Source organism: Micropterus salmoides, unplaced genomic scaffold (genome assembly GCF_014851395.1).
Source record: "Micropterus salmoides isolate LMB-PRFRI ecotype aquatic unplaced genomic scaffold, ASM1485139v1 Ms_hic_scaffold_21, whole genome shotgun sequence".
Classification (NCBI taxonomy): domain Eukaryota; kingdom Metazoa; phylum Chordata; class Actinopteri; order Centrarchiformes; family Centrarchidae; genus Micropterus; species Micropterus salmoides.
Window position 1 is genome coordinate 15,317,000 of NW_024041262.1, and position 19,594 is coordinate 15,336,593.

A 19,594-nucleotide genomic window follows, 5' to 3' on the forward strand; every position below is an offset into this window, starting at 1 on the left:
AACGATGTATTGAATGAAGCATTAGCCTGTACAGAGAGAAGGCAGAGGTGTAGTTTCACACAACAAATTTCATGAATTAAATTAAATGCTAATTATTTTGGTCAATATTGAGATCACAATTATTTAACAGGATTACTCATTGCCTTAGGAAACATAAAACTTTTGAAAAATAATACTTTCTTTTTAAAAACTAGGCTACTATGTAAACCTATGCATTACTCCAAACCCCCATACAAACCATGAAATAAGAAACAATAATCCAACATTATTAACTTTAAACAACATATACAGTGCAACAGCAGCACAGTTTCCCCCAAGTTGACAGATTTGGGTGATGGATGGGTCACTGGCACACTGTGTGCGTGTGTGTGTACGTGGAGGGGAGCAGAGCAGGTGAACTACTCGAGTTGACGAAGTTACGTTACAGAACGCTGAAATAAAACCGTGGTGTTTTGTCGAGAGATGTAGTGACAGAAACCAGCAGTGAGAAAATTATAAATCGCTATTACGTTAGAAGACGCAGACACAGTGGATATTTTACAAGAACCAAGAACCAGGTAAAGCAACACTGAACACACCTTTTATGGAGGAACGAGAGCCTCAGCTGTGAAGGAAATGGGTGCGCTGGATTTATAAAATAAAACGAGCGTAGTTGTGAAACGGCACCCGGCGCTATTATCGTTTTATCTTTATTAACTTGTTTTGATAATTGGTGAAAGCAGCTTCACGCAACAGCTGCAGCAGTATCTCTACACTGTTTCGACCTGACCTTTCTTTTCTCCGTGAGGTGGAGGAATTTAGAAAGTTGCGTGGGGCTGCGTCAGGCACCCAGCTGTTGTACATGGATTAACCTATGCGTTAAATTCCTCCAGACAGAGGGTCACGATCACGAACCGTTCACAGCCCGCCGGTAGTAGGCCTACTGGCTACACAACCCATTGTAGGTCCCCGGAGAGGGAGTAGGTCGCTGACCGCAGAGTTAGTAAGTGTTGGATCAGCTGGACGAAAATGACAGAGGCCTGATCAAATGTTTGTGTTTGTTCCCTTTCTAAACTGCAAAAGCATATATTTGTATATAAAATAAATTATGTCCATAAAATGGGGGGACGGTCTCTATATTGCCGCTACATCCTTTGTGCTGCATTTAGGCTACTGTCAGAATATAATGTACCACTCAATATTCCAGCAGAGCGCGTCTCATTGACTTTGAGAAAGAAGTACTTTGATGCTGGAGAGGATGACTGTAAGAGGCTGCCTGATAATCCGACTGAATTTCAATTTCGTTTCACATAATTGCAAAATTGCAAAACAATTACTCCGGACATATGGGCTGACACTCAGAGGTCTGTTGATGTGAAAAGCACGTGAAGGCAGCGTTTCACAGGACGTGACGTTGACGTTATGTTCACGTCTTCGCCAGTGTTTTTAAAAAAGCGGCGGTTGCTTCTCGGCCACCTTTTAGTTTATCAATAGAAACAATTTCTGAAACTTAGTTCTTCAGCACAGTAACAAAACGTAAGTAGGTAGTCCTTCTCTCTTTTTGCCGCGACGATGTTGAAAATGGTTTAACACACAATTAATTCTCATTAAGAACCAGCTAAATGTTTTGTTGCCCAGGCGTTGTGTATTTCTAGGAAAGCTAAGCTAGCTAAGGTCAGCTAACGCTAACTAGTCACAGCTACATTTGCTAACTAGGAAGGTGGTTAGGTTAATAATGCGTGTACTACGCTGTTTGGTAGTAAAACCAAAAACTACATGACATTTTCAAAACGTTGTTTTGACCTAACTTAAAATCTACCTCAATCTCACATTTGACAATAAACGAGATGACCTTCAACATGCAGGCACTAGAACTTGTATTAAGTTTTGCACACATCATTGTCCAAATAAGTTAAAATTAAGTTATTACATTTAAGAAATAAATAGTATTCGTACATCATGTGTTTATAGATAGATATAGCCATTAATATAGGAGATTTTATTTTAAGAATGCTTCCTGTCAAATGTTTAACTTATGCATTTAACATTTACAAACACATGTGCTTCTCTCTCTTAAGCAGGGTCCTGGTGTTTTTCTGTTAAGTTGAAAGCTCCTTTACTGCACCAGGATCATGCAGCACCGGCAGTATGCAAAGGAGCAAGGCCTTCTGGGCTCACTGTGTCCTGGACAGAAGAAGCTGGAGGGGAAGACTTTTTACCTGGACAGTGTGAAGAAACGCTCAACAGCTCTGCTTTTGGAGACCATATATCTTCTAGGAGGGGTAAGCTTGTGTGTAGATGAAGGCAGTATGCCTGTGGATCCTGATTAACAAATTAGCTTTTGATTGAGCATTTACCTGCTGTGACAGGTGTTTTTTTTTTCTTATTCTGAAGGGAGTTGAGAGTTTCCTTCACAAGGATGTGAGCTTTGTTGTGACTGGAAGCCAAGAGTGCCTGAAGGACATGAAGTGTACAGATTCCAAAGCAGGGGCAAAGGGGACGAGTGAAGAAACCCAGCGTCCTATAATGACGCGAGACAGTGACAAACAGCAACAAGCAACTCCAAGACCAGTGGTACTAAGCATCACCCACACATGTTTTAAAATCTTTTACAGCTAACAAGTGTGTAAAAATAAACATTATTACATATTTAACCTGAGTTTTGGCAATAGAAAGTCACAAAAGGATGAAAGTTTAATATAATTGACGTCAAATCAATTTTACCAAACAGCTAATTCTTTTAAATTAATATATATGGTCTGTAATTTTCTTTCCTAATTAATGTATTTTGACATTTGCTGAACCCCTTCTGTTTCAGTAAATGTTTTTGAATGAGTGAGAAAATACCTCCTGTATATATTTATTTATAGCTTATTGTATTTCTTGCTGTAGAATTCAAATAATGATACTTACTATTTAGTTCCCTGATACAAATTAATATTATTATTATACTAATGGTGTAAATTATGTATTTATATAAGAAATTTGGAAATTGCTACATATATAACTATTCACCAACTCATTTGCACAATATCCCAGTGGATTTTATAATGTATATAAGCTGTAATTAAATTTATGTGTCCTGTTTCTCTACAGGTTTGTGGCAGCCGTGGGAAGGCCCTGCTTGAAAAAGCCATGCGCAACAATGTAAGTCAGTCCAGCTAAAATATGGTTTATTGTGCAGACCTGTGGGCTTTATTTTATAGTTTCTGGGTATTGGTGATATACTGAAGACTGATGTGGTTTGTTATTTGGCTTGAATCTGATGATGTTTTGTAGGAACGACTGCAGAGGAACAGTGTTTTGTCCAATGCCCGATCATGGGGAGTGAAGATTTTGTATGCTGATGGTATCCTTTTGACCATGGTCATGAGAGATGAATTCCTCATCAAAATAATAACATTATTTGACATTTGATTTGGCTTGTATGTGTTCACATCTGTAGTGCATTGAATCTCTGCTCACAGCAGATGGCGCCATGTGAGCGTTTGTGTTTTGTTCTATGCTGCTGTGTCTACAGATACAAGCTAAAGAAGTTTGTTGTTAACTAGTAAAGAAATGTCATGTTCTTAATCACAGAACAGTGTGTGAAAGTCTTGTATTGTTCCTTAATGTGGTATCAGATGTCATTTTATATTTGAAACAGTTGACTCGTGAGAGCTTGAGTGCGATACATGAGAAGCCAGAGGTAAGATGTTTGGGCTGAATGTCTTTTCACCAGATAGCCAAATGTATCAGTTTTACAAAAATAAAGTGAGTACATCATTTATGAATGATTCTGGGGGGAAATCAGAATGGTTCTGAAATGAATAGGGTTTATGAAGGAAAAAAATACAAGTATACAACTATTGAAATTACTGTGATATGATGTACATCAACCGTTACTCTAAAATATTAATGCGTCTTATTTATTACTTTTTTTTAATACAGAGGACTTACACCAAACAACAAGGTGCTCATGTTGTCAAAGGTTAGTTTTTGTGTTTGTGCTGCTAATCTGTTAATTTCCAACAATACTGTATTTCTGTGATTGTAAAAGTTTTGTCTAATATAATTGTTTTTCTGTTCATCCTCACTTCTCCTGGTCTATAGCTGCAGCTTTGAGGTCGCCTTATCTTAAAATTGAAGACTCGAGCAGGTGAGTTTGGTCCCTCATTTAGTGCTCTTTGTTTGTTTTTATTATTTATTTTTTCATCTAGCAAGGGACAAGGGAATCCAAGAGTACAGTACACTTGGTTAAGATAAAAACTGCCTGTCCTTTCTCCCTCACAAATCTTTCTTTGAACCCCCACTTCCAAAACAAAGACTGCCGAATTTATTTTGTACTCATGGGGGCTTTGAAATTGTGAACACAGGGTTGGCATATAATCACCTTTTCAGTTTATATGGCAAACTTGTTAGCAAGCAATTGTGTATTTATACATCCAGTAGTTATGGAACAATTTAACTTTCAGTTGTATTGGTGTTTTGGCCACCTGTCTAATATTCACTCTCTTAGCTCTGTTTCCACCAACTTCTGTCTGTACGTTCACCAACCAATCTCTAACTATGTTGAGAGCGAGAGAGAGAGAGAAAGAGAGAGATTTTTTACAATGAGCTAAAATTCGCTGGAAAGCCGAGTGGCGCTACAGATTCGGATGGTAAATACAAGTGACCCCTTTCACATTCAAACATCATTTTCACATTGTCATTTGATACAAAGGGAAGGTTTTTAGGCCTGCCCAGGTTAAGCTTAATGATAGTGGAACAACAACGGGTGGCAGCGACCTGTCCCTTTATCTGCCTTTCCTACCCCACCGGGTGCTAGTTGTGGAGGTTTGCATTTCAGCCCAGATGCTTTTCTTAATTGAACCTGTTAAGGAGTCCCATCATGTAATGTGACAAGCCCCCCTTGTGAAGCCGCTCCCCTGGAGGCCAGAGCTCAAGCTGGTACGATTTCTATTCGATGAGGCTTTGCAAGCTCCATTGCCTGTTCCTGCAGGGGATCTCTATGTGCGAACAGGTCTTTTCATTTGCCCTCTCATTTAATTTAATTGAAGTGCTCTGGTTAATGCATAGGCCTTTGCTGCGAACAAATGAAACCCAAGACATCTGAAGCATTTGAATATTCTTAATGTGTATTTTCACATTCAGTTTTGCAAAGGCGTTTTCCATTTGAAAATAAAATAATGATAATAATCATTCTATTGTATCTGCTTTAAGATGTCTATTGCATTGTATTTTTTTTTTCATGCTTAAACATTTTTATTTAATTAACATTTTGTGTATTAAATGATGTTGTTTTGTTCTCTAACCAGGAAATACAAGCCCCTGCATATGCAGTCTTTGACCTTCCCCACTTTATCGTACTCGGGCAGATTTAGTCCCTTTGAATCTCCTCCTCCTCGGTTTGAAGTACAAATTGACCAAGGAGAAAATAAAACAAGGTTTGTTTAACTGGCATTATTTGAAGGATATAGACCATTGTCTTGCTAACACAGTGCTTGGGTTCAAGTTTATTTCCTGTGTTGCATTGATGGAACACAGTCAACAGGAAATAAATTGCAATCAAAAATGATCATAATTGGGGTTTGTCGTTTGTTAGGGAGAAGAAAAAGGTTGGAAGCAACATTCAGGACAAATCTCAAACGCCACTCAGCTGTAACCCTACACCTTGGCGGCCTCGCAAAAAGGACCTGTCTTACTGTGAATGCTGCCATCAACCCTTCACTAATCTGGAGGAGGTGGAACTCTTGTATTACTTTATTACTATTGGCATGGAAAATATTTTTTTGGCTTGTATGTAACTGTGACTTGTGGGTTTTGTTGGCCCTTGCAGCACTTGCAGTCTGATCAGCACCGTGCATTTGTGCTGGATCTCTCAAACTACACTGCGGTGGACCAACTTGTGGCAGAGATGCTTCCAGGATTCGACCCCAATCCACCTCAAAAGTCAGAAGAAACACTGAACCGGTGGGTTTTTATTTTTACCTAGCAATATCCTGATGTTGTGATTTCCTGTAATTTGCTTTTTCAGTGTACCACAATGGGATTTCCGTGTTTAAATAGAGGGTTTTAAGTATTGTCTCTGTTCTCCTTACAGACCACCATCTCCTTTGCCCATCCAAGATGTCTGTGAACTGGAGCCTCTTACTGATGTTGAGACGGAGCATGCTGTTCAGGCCCTGCAGACACAAGGATCAGTATTCATTGAGCACATCTCCAGCCCTACTAGGGGTCCTCTTTCTTCTGGACCAGCCAACCCATCACCAGACACTCCACCTGCTGACATCCAGCCTTTCATTACTAACCCAGACTGCCTGCTCCCTGGCAGCTATCATCGTGCTTCAAGTCCAGCCATGCCTGTTTTGGATGTTGAACCACAACCCTACGACCCAGTCAGCCAGCAGCCTGATACTCAACATGTCTCCCCCTCCCCTGACAGGCCATGTCCATCTCCCGACCCTTACTTCCTGCCTCCAGTCCTAAGCCCACAAGTCCCTTATCCCCCCTATATTATGGAGCCATACTGTCTGTACTCTGAGCCTCCTGTCCTCAGTCCTCAACATTACACTGCAGAGGAGGCTGTGGAAGGACTCATGTGTGAAATGGACACTGCAGTAAGTGTGTCTCAGTCTGTCCCAGCTGTCACAATTCCCATCTCCACCCCATTTATTCCTTCTGTAGCTTTGTCAAATGAAGAAGGAGTAAATGGATCAAACCAGGAAAGTCTTTTAGGATTTAGTGGGATCATATGTCCCACTAATGGTTTGCAGAGTTCTGCACTGTATCCACGTAGATCTCGTTCTCTCCCTCGACAGTCGGCGACAGCACCAAACCCCAAAAAGCGCTGCAGATCAGCCAGCCCCGAACACAGCCAGTATAAAAGGAGGAGGATTACGTCTAAATGTAGCTACAGTGGTAGCTGGACTAAACATGGGCATAACACTGCAAAACTAGAAAGTGACATTATGGCAAAACCTGAGGATTGTTTATTATGTGACAAGATCTCTTGTCAGATAATACAGTCTTTTCCTTACCCAAAGGATTCTTCAACGTGCAGTGTAGAAACACTTTGTGTAAATCAGACTTTTACCACGTTTTGTGTTCCTACTGCACAGAATTTCACTCGGGCGCCAAATCAATTGGACATTTTGCCACTCTTCTCAAAAGCAAAGATTTTTGATCCTCCATTTCACTTCCCCAATAATAAATCTCATAGTACGTTTTCCAGTCAAGACTCTCAACGTTCACTATCCCACTCCACCTCAGTGTGCATCGAGTCGGCCCTCATCCCTGACTTAGCCACGCTCTCTCCATCATCATCAGACTCTGACTGGGACTGTGACCTGCTGTCACGGCTGGGACCGGCCTTGGACGCTCCCCTGTCGCCCACCGTGCAGAGCTATGAGCTCGACAAGGAACTCCTCCACAGGCCGTGCACCTGGATGCACGACACCAGCTATGAGTCACGTCTACACAACGCCCTTCAGCCGTCAACCCCAACGACCTCACTGTGTGGGGAAGAAATGGACCCCTCAGCGTTTTCCAGGACTGTAGTACAGATTGTTGAAGTTCAGCACTGATGATTATTTTCTAGACCATTTTCAAAAACTGGAAGCCATGTAAGGCACCTGGAGAACAGTCTTTGACTTTGTAGCTGCATATCCCACCCTAAGAAACAGTAGGATGCACTTAAACTCATCAAAATAAGTCAATGAAAGTTGATAAATATTTAAAACTTAGTGTAATAACTAATATGTGATATTAAGCTGTTTTAGAGATGCAGATTGTTATTTTACTTTAATTATTTTGTTGTAGTAGATGTTACTTGCATCTTCCCACAAATTTGAAGAGCATCTATTATGATTTTTCCTCTCAACCCCTAATCCTCCTTGTGCACAGGACCCCTAAGCAATATTCTGTGTGTCGTGCTGACTGCAGTCTTTCAGCAGCTATGTCCGGAACACGTGGCGGTATTGAGAATTTAATGAGGCTTTTCTGAAGGGGGCATTACTCAATTACTGTAAGTGCTGCTGCATCTGGATCAGATCCCACTTGCACCGGCATTGATGATGCGTTGGTAGAGTGTAGGACTCTCGCAACCTGTGAGACAGAAAACTGTCCGATGAATGTCAAATGGCCTTTCCTGCCTTTTGAAGGTGAGCCAAAGAACTGGCTTTGTGAAGGAGAGACAACTGCTTCACAGTGTGCTGCAGCCACAGGGAGGTTTATCAGCTCACTTGTCAGTTTCTGCAGTGTTGGGTCACCTAACATTGAAAACGTGTCATTGCTCCTCATAAGTCAAAGCCCCACGTTGTCAAAAAATTGCACCTGAATATCTTACATGGACTTTTAAAACAAATGCAGAAAGCCGCAAGAAACACCACTTGATGGATGATGAATAGTCCTCTTAGGAAAATGTAAAGTCAATTCTTGTACGGTGTTTTTTAAATAAATGCTTTTAACCATTAACATTTCCTGCGGTGTAGTTTAGAAAAAGTTGCTTTTTGGGTAAAACAAAAACTGTTGCTGTATGCTGAAGGTAATTTTTCCCGCTGTCTTTAATAAATACTGACTCTGCATGTGGGCTAAGGGAGAGCTAAATGGGGAGGGAAGGGTGAGGCAAGGGCAACAGTGGGTCGATGTGTCCTGTTAGGCTCATCAGCCCAGCTGACGAAAACAATATTTGATATCTAATCTCCAAGCCTTGTTATGTAACCCTTCACTACCCGGATTTGTTGGAATGAAAGGGATTCTTTAGTAGAAGTGGCCCTCGCCAAAACTGCAGTAGCTTGTCACTAAAGAAGAGAACACAATCCCACCCTTTAACTTACTACATAACCACTAAAAAGTTTCCTATGTAGATTTTTTAAATTAATGTGGGGATTGTGTTTTGTGAGGCTAGTTCGGGGGGTGGAGGGTTCAAGTTCAAGTGAGATACACAGCCTAAAATTCTAAATGTTCTGGTAGTACTACCATCAACAGGCTCCCATTTCAGAAGTTTGTGTGTGGAGTTGATGTCTGACTTCCTCGACAGATGGAGTTGTCATGATTTCTCCAAGCTCTTTAAGTTCTTTAAGTATGCTCTTTCACTGGACCAAATGCAGCACAAAGGTTAAGGCTTGTCTTAAATCTGTTAAAATAGTCAGGACAAAATAAGCAACAGTCTACTTTTATAGTTTGGAAAACAGCATCCTCGGGTATAATGTTCTAAGATTTTACCAGTCAAAAACTCACCTGATCGGCCTTTTCAGTGCGATTTGACTGATGGGAACTCAACCCACTAACTTATCAGATTCTGATTCAAATGTTAAATTCTAATTGGTGCACTAAAGTATGTGAAACGGTGCTTTTGAATTTGAGACACGACCACCTTATCGAGAAGAGCACAGAGGAAAAACAAAATATAGGAAGCTGATTTAAGGAAATTTGTTTTCAGGGCCTTTAACAGTGGTTGACCTCTCATGACCTCAGTGTGGACAAGCTGTGAGCAGCTTAGCCAGAGAGTGATTTAGCCCTTCTAGAGGTCTGAAAAATATCCTGTATTTCAAAAGAACAAAAATCAGTAAAGCCAAAAGCAGGTTTGATTTTGGGGTTAGTATAGTTTTTTTTATTCCTTTTTGTAACCTAATCATCTTGTGACCCTTAAATTTTATCCCGGGACTACTTTTTTTAGGGTCCAGAACACTGATCTTCAGTTAGGCATCAAATGAGAAAAAAACAATAGCCTGCCCTTAGGGCAAAATGTGACCTCAAAACAAGCTTAAAAAATATTAGGCTATTAAAAAGAAAAAAGCTGATTAAATCACCAAATCAAATGCTTTTAGAACGTGCATTATTAATTAGAAACTTATTTTCCATTAAGGAATAACATCTATCTTAATGCTGAGAGAAATACAATATTGTATGATTTACAGTTTATTAGATGTAGATGTAGCTATCAGGTGTTACCCTTGGGTCCCCGGACCTGGGTTTTGGACCCATCAGGTCTCATTAAAAGAGCGTGGGTGGGCCAGTCAAGCCCCACGTGCTGCTTGTTTCCATGCTTTTCGCGCAGCCTCATTTATTGCACCAACCGAGCCCAGTAACGTTGAGGCCGAAAGGCGAGGGTGTGTGATCGCGCCGCGGAGCTCTGTGACACCGACACCCACCCAGCATGCTGCTGGAGCCGAGCAGAGGAGCCTCCTTTGTTTGCGTTTAACTGGCGCGGAGAGGGAGGTGAGAGATGCGAACCCCGCTGCTCTGTTTCTCTTCACTGTCAACAACACTCCCGCCGCAGCTCCGCGCACGCCTCTTTTCAGTTCATTTAACGGCGCTGCACCGAGAGGAAATCACTAGGACTATGTGAGCATCATGCTCCCTGTGAGATGCCTGCTGTTCGCTGCAGTGTGTGCACGGTGCGCCGTGACAGGTAAGAGGCTCTGCTTTTACCTCACGATTTAGTTAATTACAGGCAAGCCATGCTCAGTGATGCATCAGAGTTTTGGTCAATTATTTCTTCCACTTAACCCGCACCCTCTGAGAACAAGGACCGTGTTGCCTCGGTGTCAGCAAAGCAGATCACCATCAGATGTTTAATCCCACTGCAGAAAATACATTTAGAGCTCTAATACGCCTCATCTGTCATCAGGCCCGGGCGCTGATCCGCCTCTTGTGTCCTCTGCAGGTCTGAGGGAATGGGTGAGTTTGGAGGGAAGGCTGCCTCCTGCAGAGGAGGTCGTTCAGCCCAAGAGGCTGCTGCAACAGATCCACTCCCAGGAGGAGCTGCTCCACAGCCACCTGGACACCCGGGTCAAGAGCAACGCAGCGGGGGTGCAGGTGGGTTTAGACTTCTAAAGTTTATATAGCCTACAGCAGTTGATCAGTGTCTCCCCTAGTAATGCATCCTTTGTGAGAATGTGTAGGACTGAAGAGTAAACCTCAATTAAGGGAGCATTGTTACATTACGTTTATTCATTTAACTGACGCTTTTATCCAAAGCGACTTACAATTGCTATATATATCAGAGGGGGTATATAGAGGGGTTAAGTGTCTTGCTCAAGGACACATTGGTGGATGTTTCACAGTGGGGAATTGAACCCGGGTCTCTCACACCAAAGGCATGTGTCTTATCATCAAAGAATGGCTGGGTTCCTCCAAACATTACATTTACAAAAGCTGACACTTTTATCCAAAAGGACATACAATTTACATGTCAGAGGTCGCACGCTTCTGGAGTAACTAGGGGTTAAGTGTCTTATCCATTGCGCGATCACCACCCCAGTAAATAAAATGAGATTATGATCGATAACATTCAACTGTCCAACATCTTCTCTAAGAACATTTTAATGAATGATTTGAGAATAAAATTAAATATACTCTTTTTACACCCTTGTATTCATGCTGGGCTGTTACTTCCATATTAAATGTCAATGTTTTAGTATTCCTTTAACTGTATCCTTCAAAGATGCATACTGTTGTAGTGCAGCAAGGACCTATAGTATAGCCAAATATCAAGTGTACAGTGTGCCTCCCATTTTTCCAACGTAATTTTTCCCCCCACCCTGTAACTTAATAAATGTGTTGAAAAAGGAAAACGGAGAGGAAAGATGTTATATATTCAAACAAGTGCCATAACAGATTATTTCTAAAACTGTAACCATCATCTGCTCCCATCACCTGATTCACCCCTGTTTGTCGTCTCTCTTGAGGTCATGTGTCTGTCACTCCAACTCCACCCTGTGACCCCCAAGCTGCCTCCTCCTTTCAGTCCATTAGATAATATTTCACACCGCTACCTGTGCTCTCTCGTTACCTTCACTATGAACAGTGTCTGTCAGTCGGCAGCTGGTCGGTCAGTGGATATGACACAGGTCTGACCTTGAGCTACCCTCTGTGGTCAGCATCTCATTATGTCTTTGCTTTTTTTTGTTTTCCTTGGAGAAGTCTGAGTGCTGCCACACTTCAGAAAGTGGCTTTAGATGTAGAGTTGGTAGAATTGGCAGAGTCCTTTCAGAGTCCCTCTAATAGCTGTACAAACTACACATTTAAAAGGAAATTAATCCCAGCAGCCATGGTAAGCTTTGGTGTGAATTGGACATAGAAAGTATTTAGCTGTATATAGATTCTCATGTGACCCACCCAACGTGCCTTAGCTTTAAGGTAATCTGTCAACAACAGCCTGATCTGTGCCTGGTGCTGCAAGTACTGTGAACTTTTCAGTCTGTTTCCTCTTTGAAATCGAACACTGATGTTCAGACCAAAGGGCCAAAAAACAACAAAATTAAAGCTCACGCCAACAAATAAAAGCCAGTCTGATATTTAGGCTACTCTTGTCCGGTCTCTTGCTCAGTCTCTTTCTTTTTCTCTTCCATGCTTCCTCAGACGTCTTCCTTTGTCTCTTTGCAGCCTCTACCATTATATCCATACTGAGAATACCGAGCTAGCTTATTACAAAGAACTTACATTGCACATAATGAACTTTTAACTTTTTCTTTTAACAAACATTGTTCGTGCACAGGACTCCATAGCCCCAATTTGCATCCACCTCCTTTTTTCATAGTATTTATGAATGTTGCCTCCCGCGAGGTACATGCAGTTCTCGAGAACTTGGCACAGCTTGACACAGAGTGGCAATGATGCCATTCACCCTATTACAAGTCAGCTGTTATTTTAAGATAAAATTACTACATAATGTTTCTTTTAAATGTGGAGTGGGTAATTTAGGAAGTACTGTACTGTTTTGGTGCGCTGGGCTGTTCCGATTGGTTGCAGTAAAACCAACCTGTCGGCAGGGGTAGTCCTTTGCCACAGTACTTTGCTTTGAAACCACCTTAGAACCTTAACTATCACTTACAGGGTTTATTATTGATGAATATTTCATCAAAATATCAGTGGTTTTGCTGGATATAATAAATAAAAAATGCTGTTGCTATAATCACTTTTTATATATAGAAATGGATAAAATTACAAAACAGTTAAACTGAGTATTTCATCATCTTTCAGCTTATTGTTTTGTTTTTGCGACACGCAGCTTTACTGTTTTGATTCACTCTCACCATTTCTAGCAAGAAGAAGCTGTTTTAAGTGAAAAGGCTCTGATAAACCTACAGTACAGTATCTGCCAAGCAGCAGGTGGACACAGTTAGCAACTAACTGGTGAACAAAGCTGCACGTTTAGCCACTCAAGAGATAGATATTTCCCTTAGGAGTTGGTGGCGACCAAACCAGAGTTAAAAGTAGAATTAATATTGGAAATACATCTGTCTGGCTTCCAGAAATATAACTACAAAGGAATGCTAATGTTTCTCCGCATCTCCTCTGGTGTAAATGGGTAAGTTGTTTGTAACAAGTAACCATCTCAACTTTAAAAAGTGCACATACGTCATTTAATGCAGGTTTTCAGTGTGTGTTTTACTAGAGATACAATGAGATGGTCTTTCTCGTGACCTCAAAAGCAAAATTGAAGATGATCACACTTATGCTCATTTAACAGGATGTGCAGCTGTAAACTAAGATTAAAGTCAATCTCTTTCTTAAAACAACCAGGGTTTAAAATTTTTGGTTAATTAGCCTGTTTTGTTTTTAATAACCTGTCAATGTTTTATCCTTTTTAAAATGTCAACAAAGAATAACTGTCCAACATAAATCACCAGAGCTAGCTTGCTTCTTCCCAACAGCAATAAGCTTATACAGGAAATATTTTGTTTTTATACCAAGACTTTAGTAACTAATTTTTTTTTTAATTGTCAACCTATCCTGTTAAAAGCTAATCAAACCTATCAAAATGTGATATTTGGGATATGATGTTAAAATGAAAATGCAATCACATATCTTTACAGTCTGGTGCAGCTTTCTTATCTCTGCTCACAGGGACTGCTGTGGGCTTTTTTTTTATTGTGCATATGGACCCAGTGGAGGTTCAGATTGATACTAAGTGGTTTGCAGAGAGTGCATGGTAATACTAATGAGATCTGCCTTGCAGCTGGCCAGTAAGTGTGGATGAGAGCCACCGCAGCGCTCTGTCTTCTAATGCGGATGGGACTCACCTTCGAGTAAGGTTAGACGGAGCTGATGAGCCCCAACACCCAGTTTTATCCAGAAAGCCTCAGGGATGGATGAGGCTGTCTAACCTTCAGGGAGAGGATACTAGAGGAGGACGCCCCTTTAATATCTGAGTCTTTGTTGCTTCTGTCTCTGTGCACACTTAAATGATTTCATACTGACATCCATAAATCTTCTTCCCTCCTCCACTCTCTTTATCATGTTCTGTCCCTCTCTGAGAGCATGAAACACTTGGCAAATGAGTGATTCATTAATTTGAGTTGGTGTCTGGGGAACACATAATGCAGGGATATGAATTAGAGAATAGAGAGGCATGGTTTATTCATCTAAAAGTAAGCCTAAAAGTAAGCTTTAGACATCTAAGCCCTTATTTATGCTTGGTTTCTGTTCTACCGCACATCATTGGAAGTCTTTATGCCTTCCTTGCAGACAAAGCCGCAAGATATAAATTAGCATTACCATACCACAAAAATTAGACATATCGACATTTTCCATATTGTAATTTGACTACTGCTTCTTCTGTCTAATCTGTACATGTGGCAAGGAAAAACATTTTGCTGTTTCTTGTTTAGTGTAATGGAAAGTAGATTTTTAAGATCGCAGTTTGATTGACGTCTGATAGCTCAAGTATTGTATCGTTAATACCCCATTTATCTCTGGCATTAAAATGCAATCTGTATCTGGATTAGGAAAATGCATGTTAATGCAGGTATGAATACATGCAAAGAGCAGTGGGATCAGAATGCGATCAGATCAGCCAGACCAAATTTTAAGAAAAAGATCAGCCCAAATTGAAAGGTCACCTACTGTAATTCTGCCTCTTCCTGCTAGCATAAGCAAGCCAGGCTTAAGATTTGGTAATGAATGAAGCTTGTGGCATTTCTTTCCTTGACCTGAGATGCACTAAGTCTGCCAGCCCTGTCAAAGTAAAGTAATTTGCTATTATTGATATCCGATCACAGTTGATTAGATGGCATTATTCAGATAATTCAGAGAGCCGTTATCTATATATATATATAAAAAGTGTCATCCTCAAGCTCGGGTCCTCTACGAGAGGCCTGGGAGTTTGAGGGTTCTGCGCAGTATCTTAGCTGTTGCTGTTCAACACGATGTCTGGTTGGTTAGCTATTACCAGTTTGTCAGTCTGGATCTTGAAGTCCCACAGGTGACTTGTGCAGTTGGCTTTGAGTTGGCTTCCAGACTTGTTTTCCACAGCCCCATTGAGTTCTTGATGAAGGCTATTGGTGTCCTGTTGATCTTGTACATTTCCAAGCATTCCAGTATCCATGTATGTGGCATTGAGTCGTAGACTTTCTTGTAGTCAATCCAGGCGGTGCCCAGATTGGTCTGCCTGGTCTTGCAGTCTCGAGTGACTGCTCTATCAACCAGTAGCTGGTGCTTGGCTCCCCTGGTATTAGTGCCCATTCCCTTCTGGGCCCTGTCCATGTATTGAGCCATGTGCCTACTCATCTTAACCGCTATGAAGCCTGACAGGAGCTTCCATGTTGTGCAGTGGCAGGTTATTGGCCGGTAGTTGGATGGGATTGTTCCCTTCTGGGGATCCTTCATGATCAGGACTGTCCGTCCTTGGGTTAACCATTCTGGGTGAGTCCCATCCATCAGCAGTTGGTTCATTTGATCTGCCAGGCGTTCATGGAGTGCAATTAGTTTCTTCAGCCAGTAGGTGTGGATCACGTCAGGGCCTGGTGCTGTCCAGCTCTTCATACCTGCCACTCTTTCTTGGATGTCTGCCGTTGTAATGGTTACTGGATCTTGTTCTGGGAGATTGCTGTGATCTGTTCTTAGATCCACTAGCCACTGAGCATTGGTGTTGTGGGATGCCTCTTTCTCCCATATGTTCTTCCAGTACTGTTCAGATCCCTGGGTGGATCTGATCTTGTGTTATTACCCTGCCACTGAGAGTACACTTTGGATGGTTCGGTGGAGAACATCCGGTTTATTCTCTTGGCTTCTCCAGTATGGCTGGTATGGCTCTTGTATTTGCGGTTTCACTCATGCCTGAGGTAGGCTGGTAGAATTAAGGACCTTGCCTATCGGTATGTCAGGGTATGTTACACCCAGCCCTGACCGGGAATCGAACCCACGATCACCTGTACCAAGTGGCATTAACCAATGACCTATCCAGGAACTCTCGTGTGTGTACGTGTACGTGTACTCTCTCACTATAGCGCATACTGTATAGTTTGAATCAAGACACAACATAACAAACTTGAAAACTGCTCAATTAAGGCCATTGATTTCTAATGATTACACTGAACAATTGACACAAGTGAACAATATTGGTGTCCACTTTTCCTATAAACTACTATTAACAGACACCTTTAGTTTCTCTCTCTCTCTTGAGTTTTTGTTGCTACGTAAATCAGTATGTTAATAGTAAATTAATAAATTGTAAATGTATATCTCATTCCTGTGGGGTTTTTTTGTTTGTTTGTTTTTTTTTTTTCTTCTCTCTCTTCTCCAAACTTCTCCTCCCTCCCTCAGCCTGTTCATCTGGCCCAGAGCAGCTTCCTGGTGGAGGCCTACGGCACATCCTTCATCCTTGACCTGGAACTCAACCAGTAAGTCAACACATGCCTGCATAGCATTCACACAACCACACCACACAGGTGCAAAACAATGTTCAGTACATTATTACAGCAGTCACTGACATGACCGTACTTGCATGCACACTTCTACTACCTATCTTCATCTGCGCTCCCACTCACCTACAGTATTGTACTGTATGTCCTGTATGTGGCATTATACGCACTGGCTGTGAGCTAAACAACACTGACAATGTATACTTATATACCCTCCTCCTCTTCTCACCTGACACACATTTTGCTGTACTGTAGAGCATTTATGTAATACTTTTCACATTTATAATAAATTAATCTTCACTCACATTTTGGTTTTACTTATGAATCAGTCATTTGTTGATGTAGACTCATGCAAGTATGGAATTTAGGTTCAAACTAAATGTTAAAAGGATTATTGTTCGTCTCAATTTTTTTGTTTTCTCTCCAGCAACCTTCTGTCTACAGACTATGTGGAGCGTCACTATGACGAGAACGGGCAGCTGTTGCAGAATATGGTAAGAATATCTTATCGAGATAGTTTGACATTTTTCAAAGAAATGAGAAGACCATTATCAGTCATGTGTGCACACTAAATATGACTCTAATAGACTGTCTCAATTTGGAGACTTCCGTCACTAAACTTACATGCGGTACACTGCGTGAACTTACTTCAATTAAATTTGATTAAATATTAATAAAAATAAATGTACTTTTGTGATCACAACCGCTGCAGCTTCCTTCGCCACCATTTTTACAAGTTTGAAAATAAGTTGGTGGTCCCTCCCCTTCCGCTACGTCTGCGAAGGGGAGGGACCCCCAAGTCAGTGTGCGTTCCACACTCGACTTTATGAGCGTTCCCTCCGGGTACTCCATAGTGCAATGCATTTTGCCATACTTTTCAGTGTGAATGAACTGAAAATAGTAAGTGTAAGTATGGAAGGGTGCGAATTGAGACACACTAAAAGGCTAGCAGATGAAAATATCTGAAAATATCTTTCTGTCAGTATAATGAGGAGACAAAATATTACAGGCCATATTTTCTCCCTCTAAATTTTCACTTGAACAGTGTTCATTCAGCTGTAGCCAACCGGGTTGACGCCTGGTGCACGAGTAAATAATTACCGTAATGTGGAGGATGTGAACTCTGGTGATGTACACAACATGCAAGGAAAGGAGGCACTTAGATATTTGGTCCCATTTCAAATACAGTGAGGCAGACAAAAACAGAGTGCGTAATTATATCGGACGGCAAGCAATGTGGTTACAAGATTTTTTGAAAAAAACACTACGAACTTGAAGCGCATATCAAGGCTAACCACCGGGAATTGAGACCAGTTAATGTCTCCTTTGCAATAAAAATGAGAACAAAGCTAACATTCAAATTTTACAGAACATTTTATCTATATGTGACTAAAATGATAAACATCTCTATTTTAGTTAGAGCAGATTGACAAAAATGCTAATCAAAATTATACAAATGAGTTAGAAAAGACTAAAATGATGGTTAATGACTAAAACTAGAATAAAATACTTTTGATTTTCTTTCTTGATTTTTTTTTTTTTTTTTTTTTTTTTTTTTGACTAAAATCAGACTAAAATACCCAAACATTTAGTCAACTAAAACTTGATTTTAAAAAAATTGTATACAGTGGACTCAATATGACAAAAACTAACAAGGACATTTGACACAGGACTAAGGCTAAATTTTAAAATTAACACTAATGCTAAGTGAAGTTGTAGCTTCATATTTATACAGAGTTGAGACTGGTATTGATCTTCCCATGTAACTCATGACAAGAAAATGTTGGCATGCTCCTTTCTATCAGACTTTACTAGAAGTCAGTGAGCTTGTTCTCCATCACAGCCAATTTGATATAAAATTGATTCTGTGCCAGTGCCTACAGGAGTGTAGCTTTTATGTCCAGTGTGTATTAGAAGATGTTTCCAAAGGCTGTATTCCCTCTGAGTGAAACTGAACAGAATAAATAACCAATAACAGCAGCACTTATTTATCTTACCCTTCATTCATGTGTTTTGCTTCCTACTTTGGTTTCTTCAACACATCATGTCTTCGGAAATGTGTCCAACAGCTGCAGTTTTACACTTTGATTGAATTGTCGATGCTGCCCTCTCTGACATGCATTTATACATTCGAGCAAACCGCCCTATAGTGATGTGGTGGTGGATCTAGTTTGTTTACACTCTGTCTCAAACAGGCAATAAAAGCAGACAGCTTGACTCTCACCACCATCTAGTCTCTTTTTGTCTGTATCCTCTGCTTTATTTCAGTCACTGTCCCTCCCCTCTTTCTGTGCTTGTCTCGCTATCGCTCCCTCTCTTTCACTCTCTGCCAGAGACCACCTGACCAATCAGTAGATGGTTGCTATGGGTACCAGCAGTCAGTAGCAGCAGTGCGGGTATATTTTGTTGTGTCGTGAGGGGAATTAAAATCATGTCCATTTCCAGAACCAACTTAACCAAATCTAACAACCACCCTCTGCCCTGACCTTTGGAACCAGATGTGTAATGTTGGAACTATCATTGAGTTAGAGATTTATTTGCATGGGATAAAATCAAACAAATGACAAAAATACATTAAACAATATGGAATGTTGTGTGCAGGGAAAGGAAAAAGTCCCAGATGGATTTATTCATTATCTCTCTATGTTATAAAAAAATAAAATAATAATCACATTATCAAAGATATATATGTAGATTATGTAACAAAAAACATGAAAACTCAAATATAAAACATGAGTGAAGTATGTACTATATGTTCTCTGAGACTTGAGGGAAGATGTCATTTTGAGAAAAAGAGCTCCATAAATTAGTAAGATGCCACCAAAGAGCACAGTTCTTTTAACTGTAAAATGGCCAACTCAGATTTATTTCTTGGTTAAAATTCTTTAATAACCAAATTAAAGGATCCTTGTGAAAAAATATTATAAACCAATGTACTGAATCCGTATTCCCAAATATTGATAAAGGTGTTGTTGGCTTAAAACATC

General features: G+C 40.6%; 2 protein-coding genes across 8 annotated transcripts in view; both read left to right on the forward strand.

Moving 5' to 3' along the window:
* The first annotated feature begins 1,411 nt into the window (after positions 1-1,411).
* On the forward strand, positions 1,412-8,433 carry dbf4b (DBF4 zinc finger B). 2 transcript variants are annotated; one of them, XM_038735481.1, is made up of 12 exons: positions 1,412-1,515; positions 2,061-2,261; positions 2,374-2,553; positions 3,076-3,126; positions 3,259-3,328; positions 3,603-3,667; positions 3,910-3,949; positions 4,072-4,117; positions 5,277-5,405; positions 5,564-5,702; positions 5,798-5,931; positions 6,062-8,433. In XM_038735481.1, exons 2-12 carry the CDS (start codon positions 2,112-2,114, stop codon positions 7,542-7,544), a joined length of 2,487 nt encoding a protein of 828 aa, XP_038591409.1. In that variant the 5' UTR covers positions 1,412-1,515; positions 2,061-2,111; the 3' UTR covers positions 7,545-8,433. The 2 variants fall into 2 exon arrangements, with proteins under 2 accessions (XP_038591409.1, XP_038591410.1); XM_038735482.1 differs by having other exon boundaries at positions 1,440-1,515; positions 2,058-2,261.
* A 1,594-nt stretch (positions 8,434-10,027) lies between these two features.
* The window catches only part of adam11 (ADAM metallopeptidase domain 11), a 32,973-nt gene continuing 23,406 nt past the window's right edge, over positions 10,028-19,594 (forward strand). For 2 of the 6 annotated variants that reach the window (XM_038735489.1, XM_038735490.1), the window contains exons 1-4: positions 10,028-10,372; positions 10,592-10,779; positions 16,510-16,586; positions 17,035-17,101. In XM_038735489.1, coding sequence (XP_038591417.1) covers positions 10,315-10,372; positions 10,592-10,779; positions 16,510-16,586; positions 17,035-17,101 — 390 coding nt within the window. In that variant the 5' untranslated portion in view covers positions 10,028-10,314. The remainder of the gene's footprint in view (positions 10,373-10,591; positions 10,780-16,509; positions 16,587-17,034; positions 17,102-19,594) is intronic. The other 4 variants (XM_038735491.1, XM_038735493.1, XM_038735492.1 and 1 more) reach the window with 4 other exon arrangements.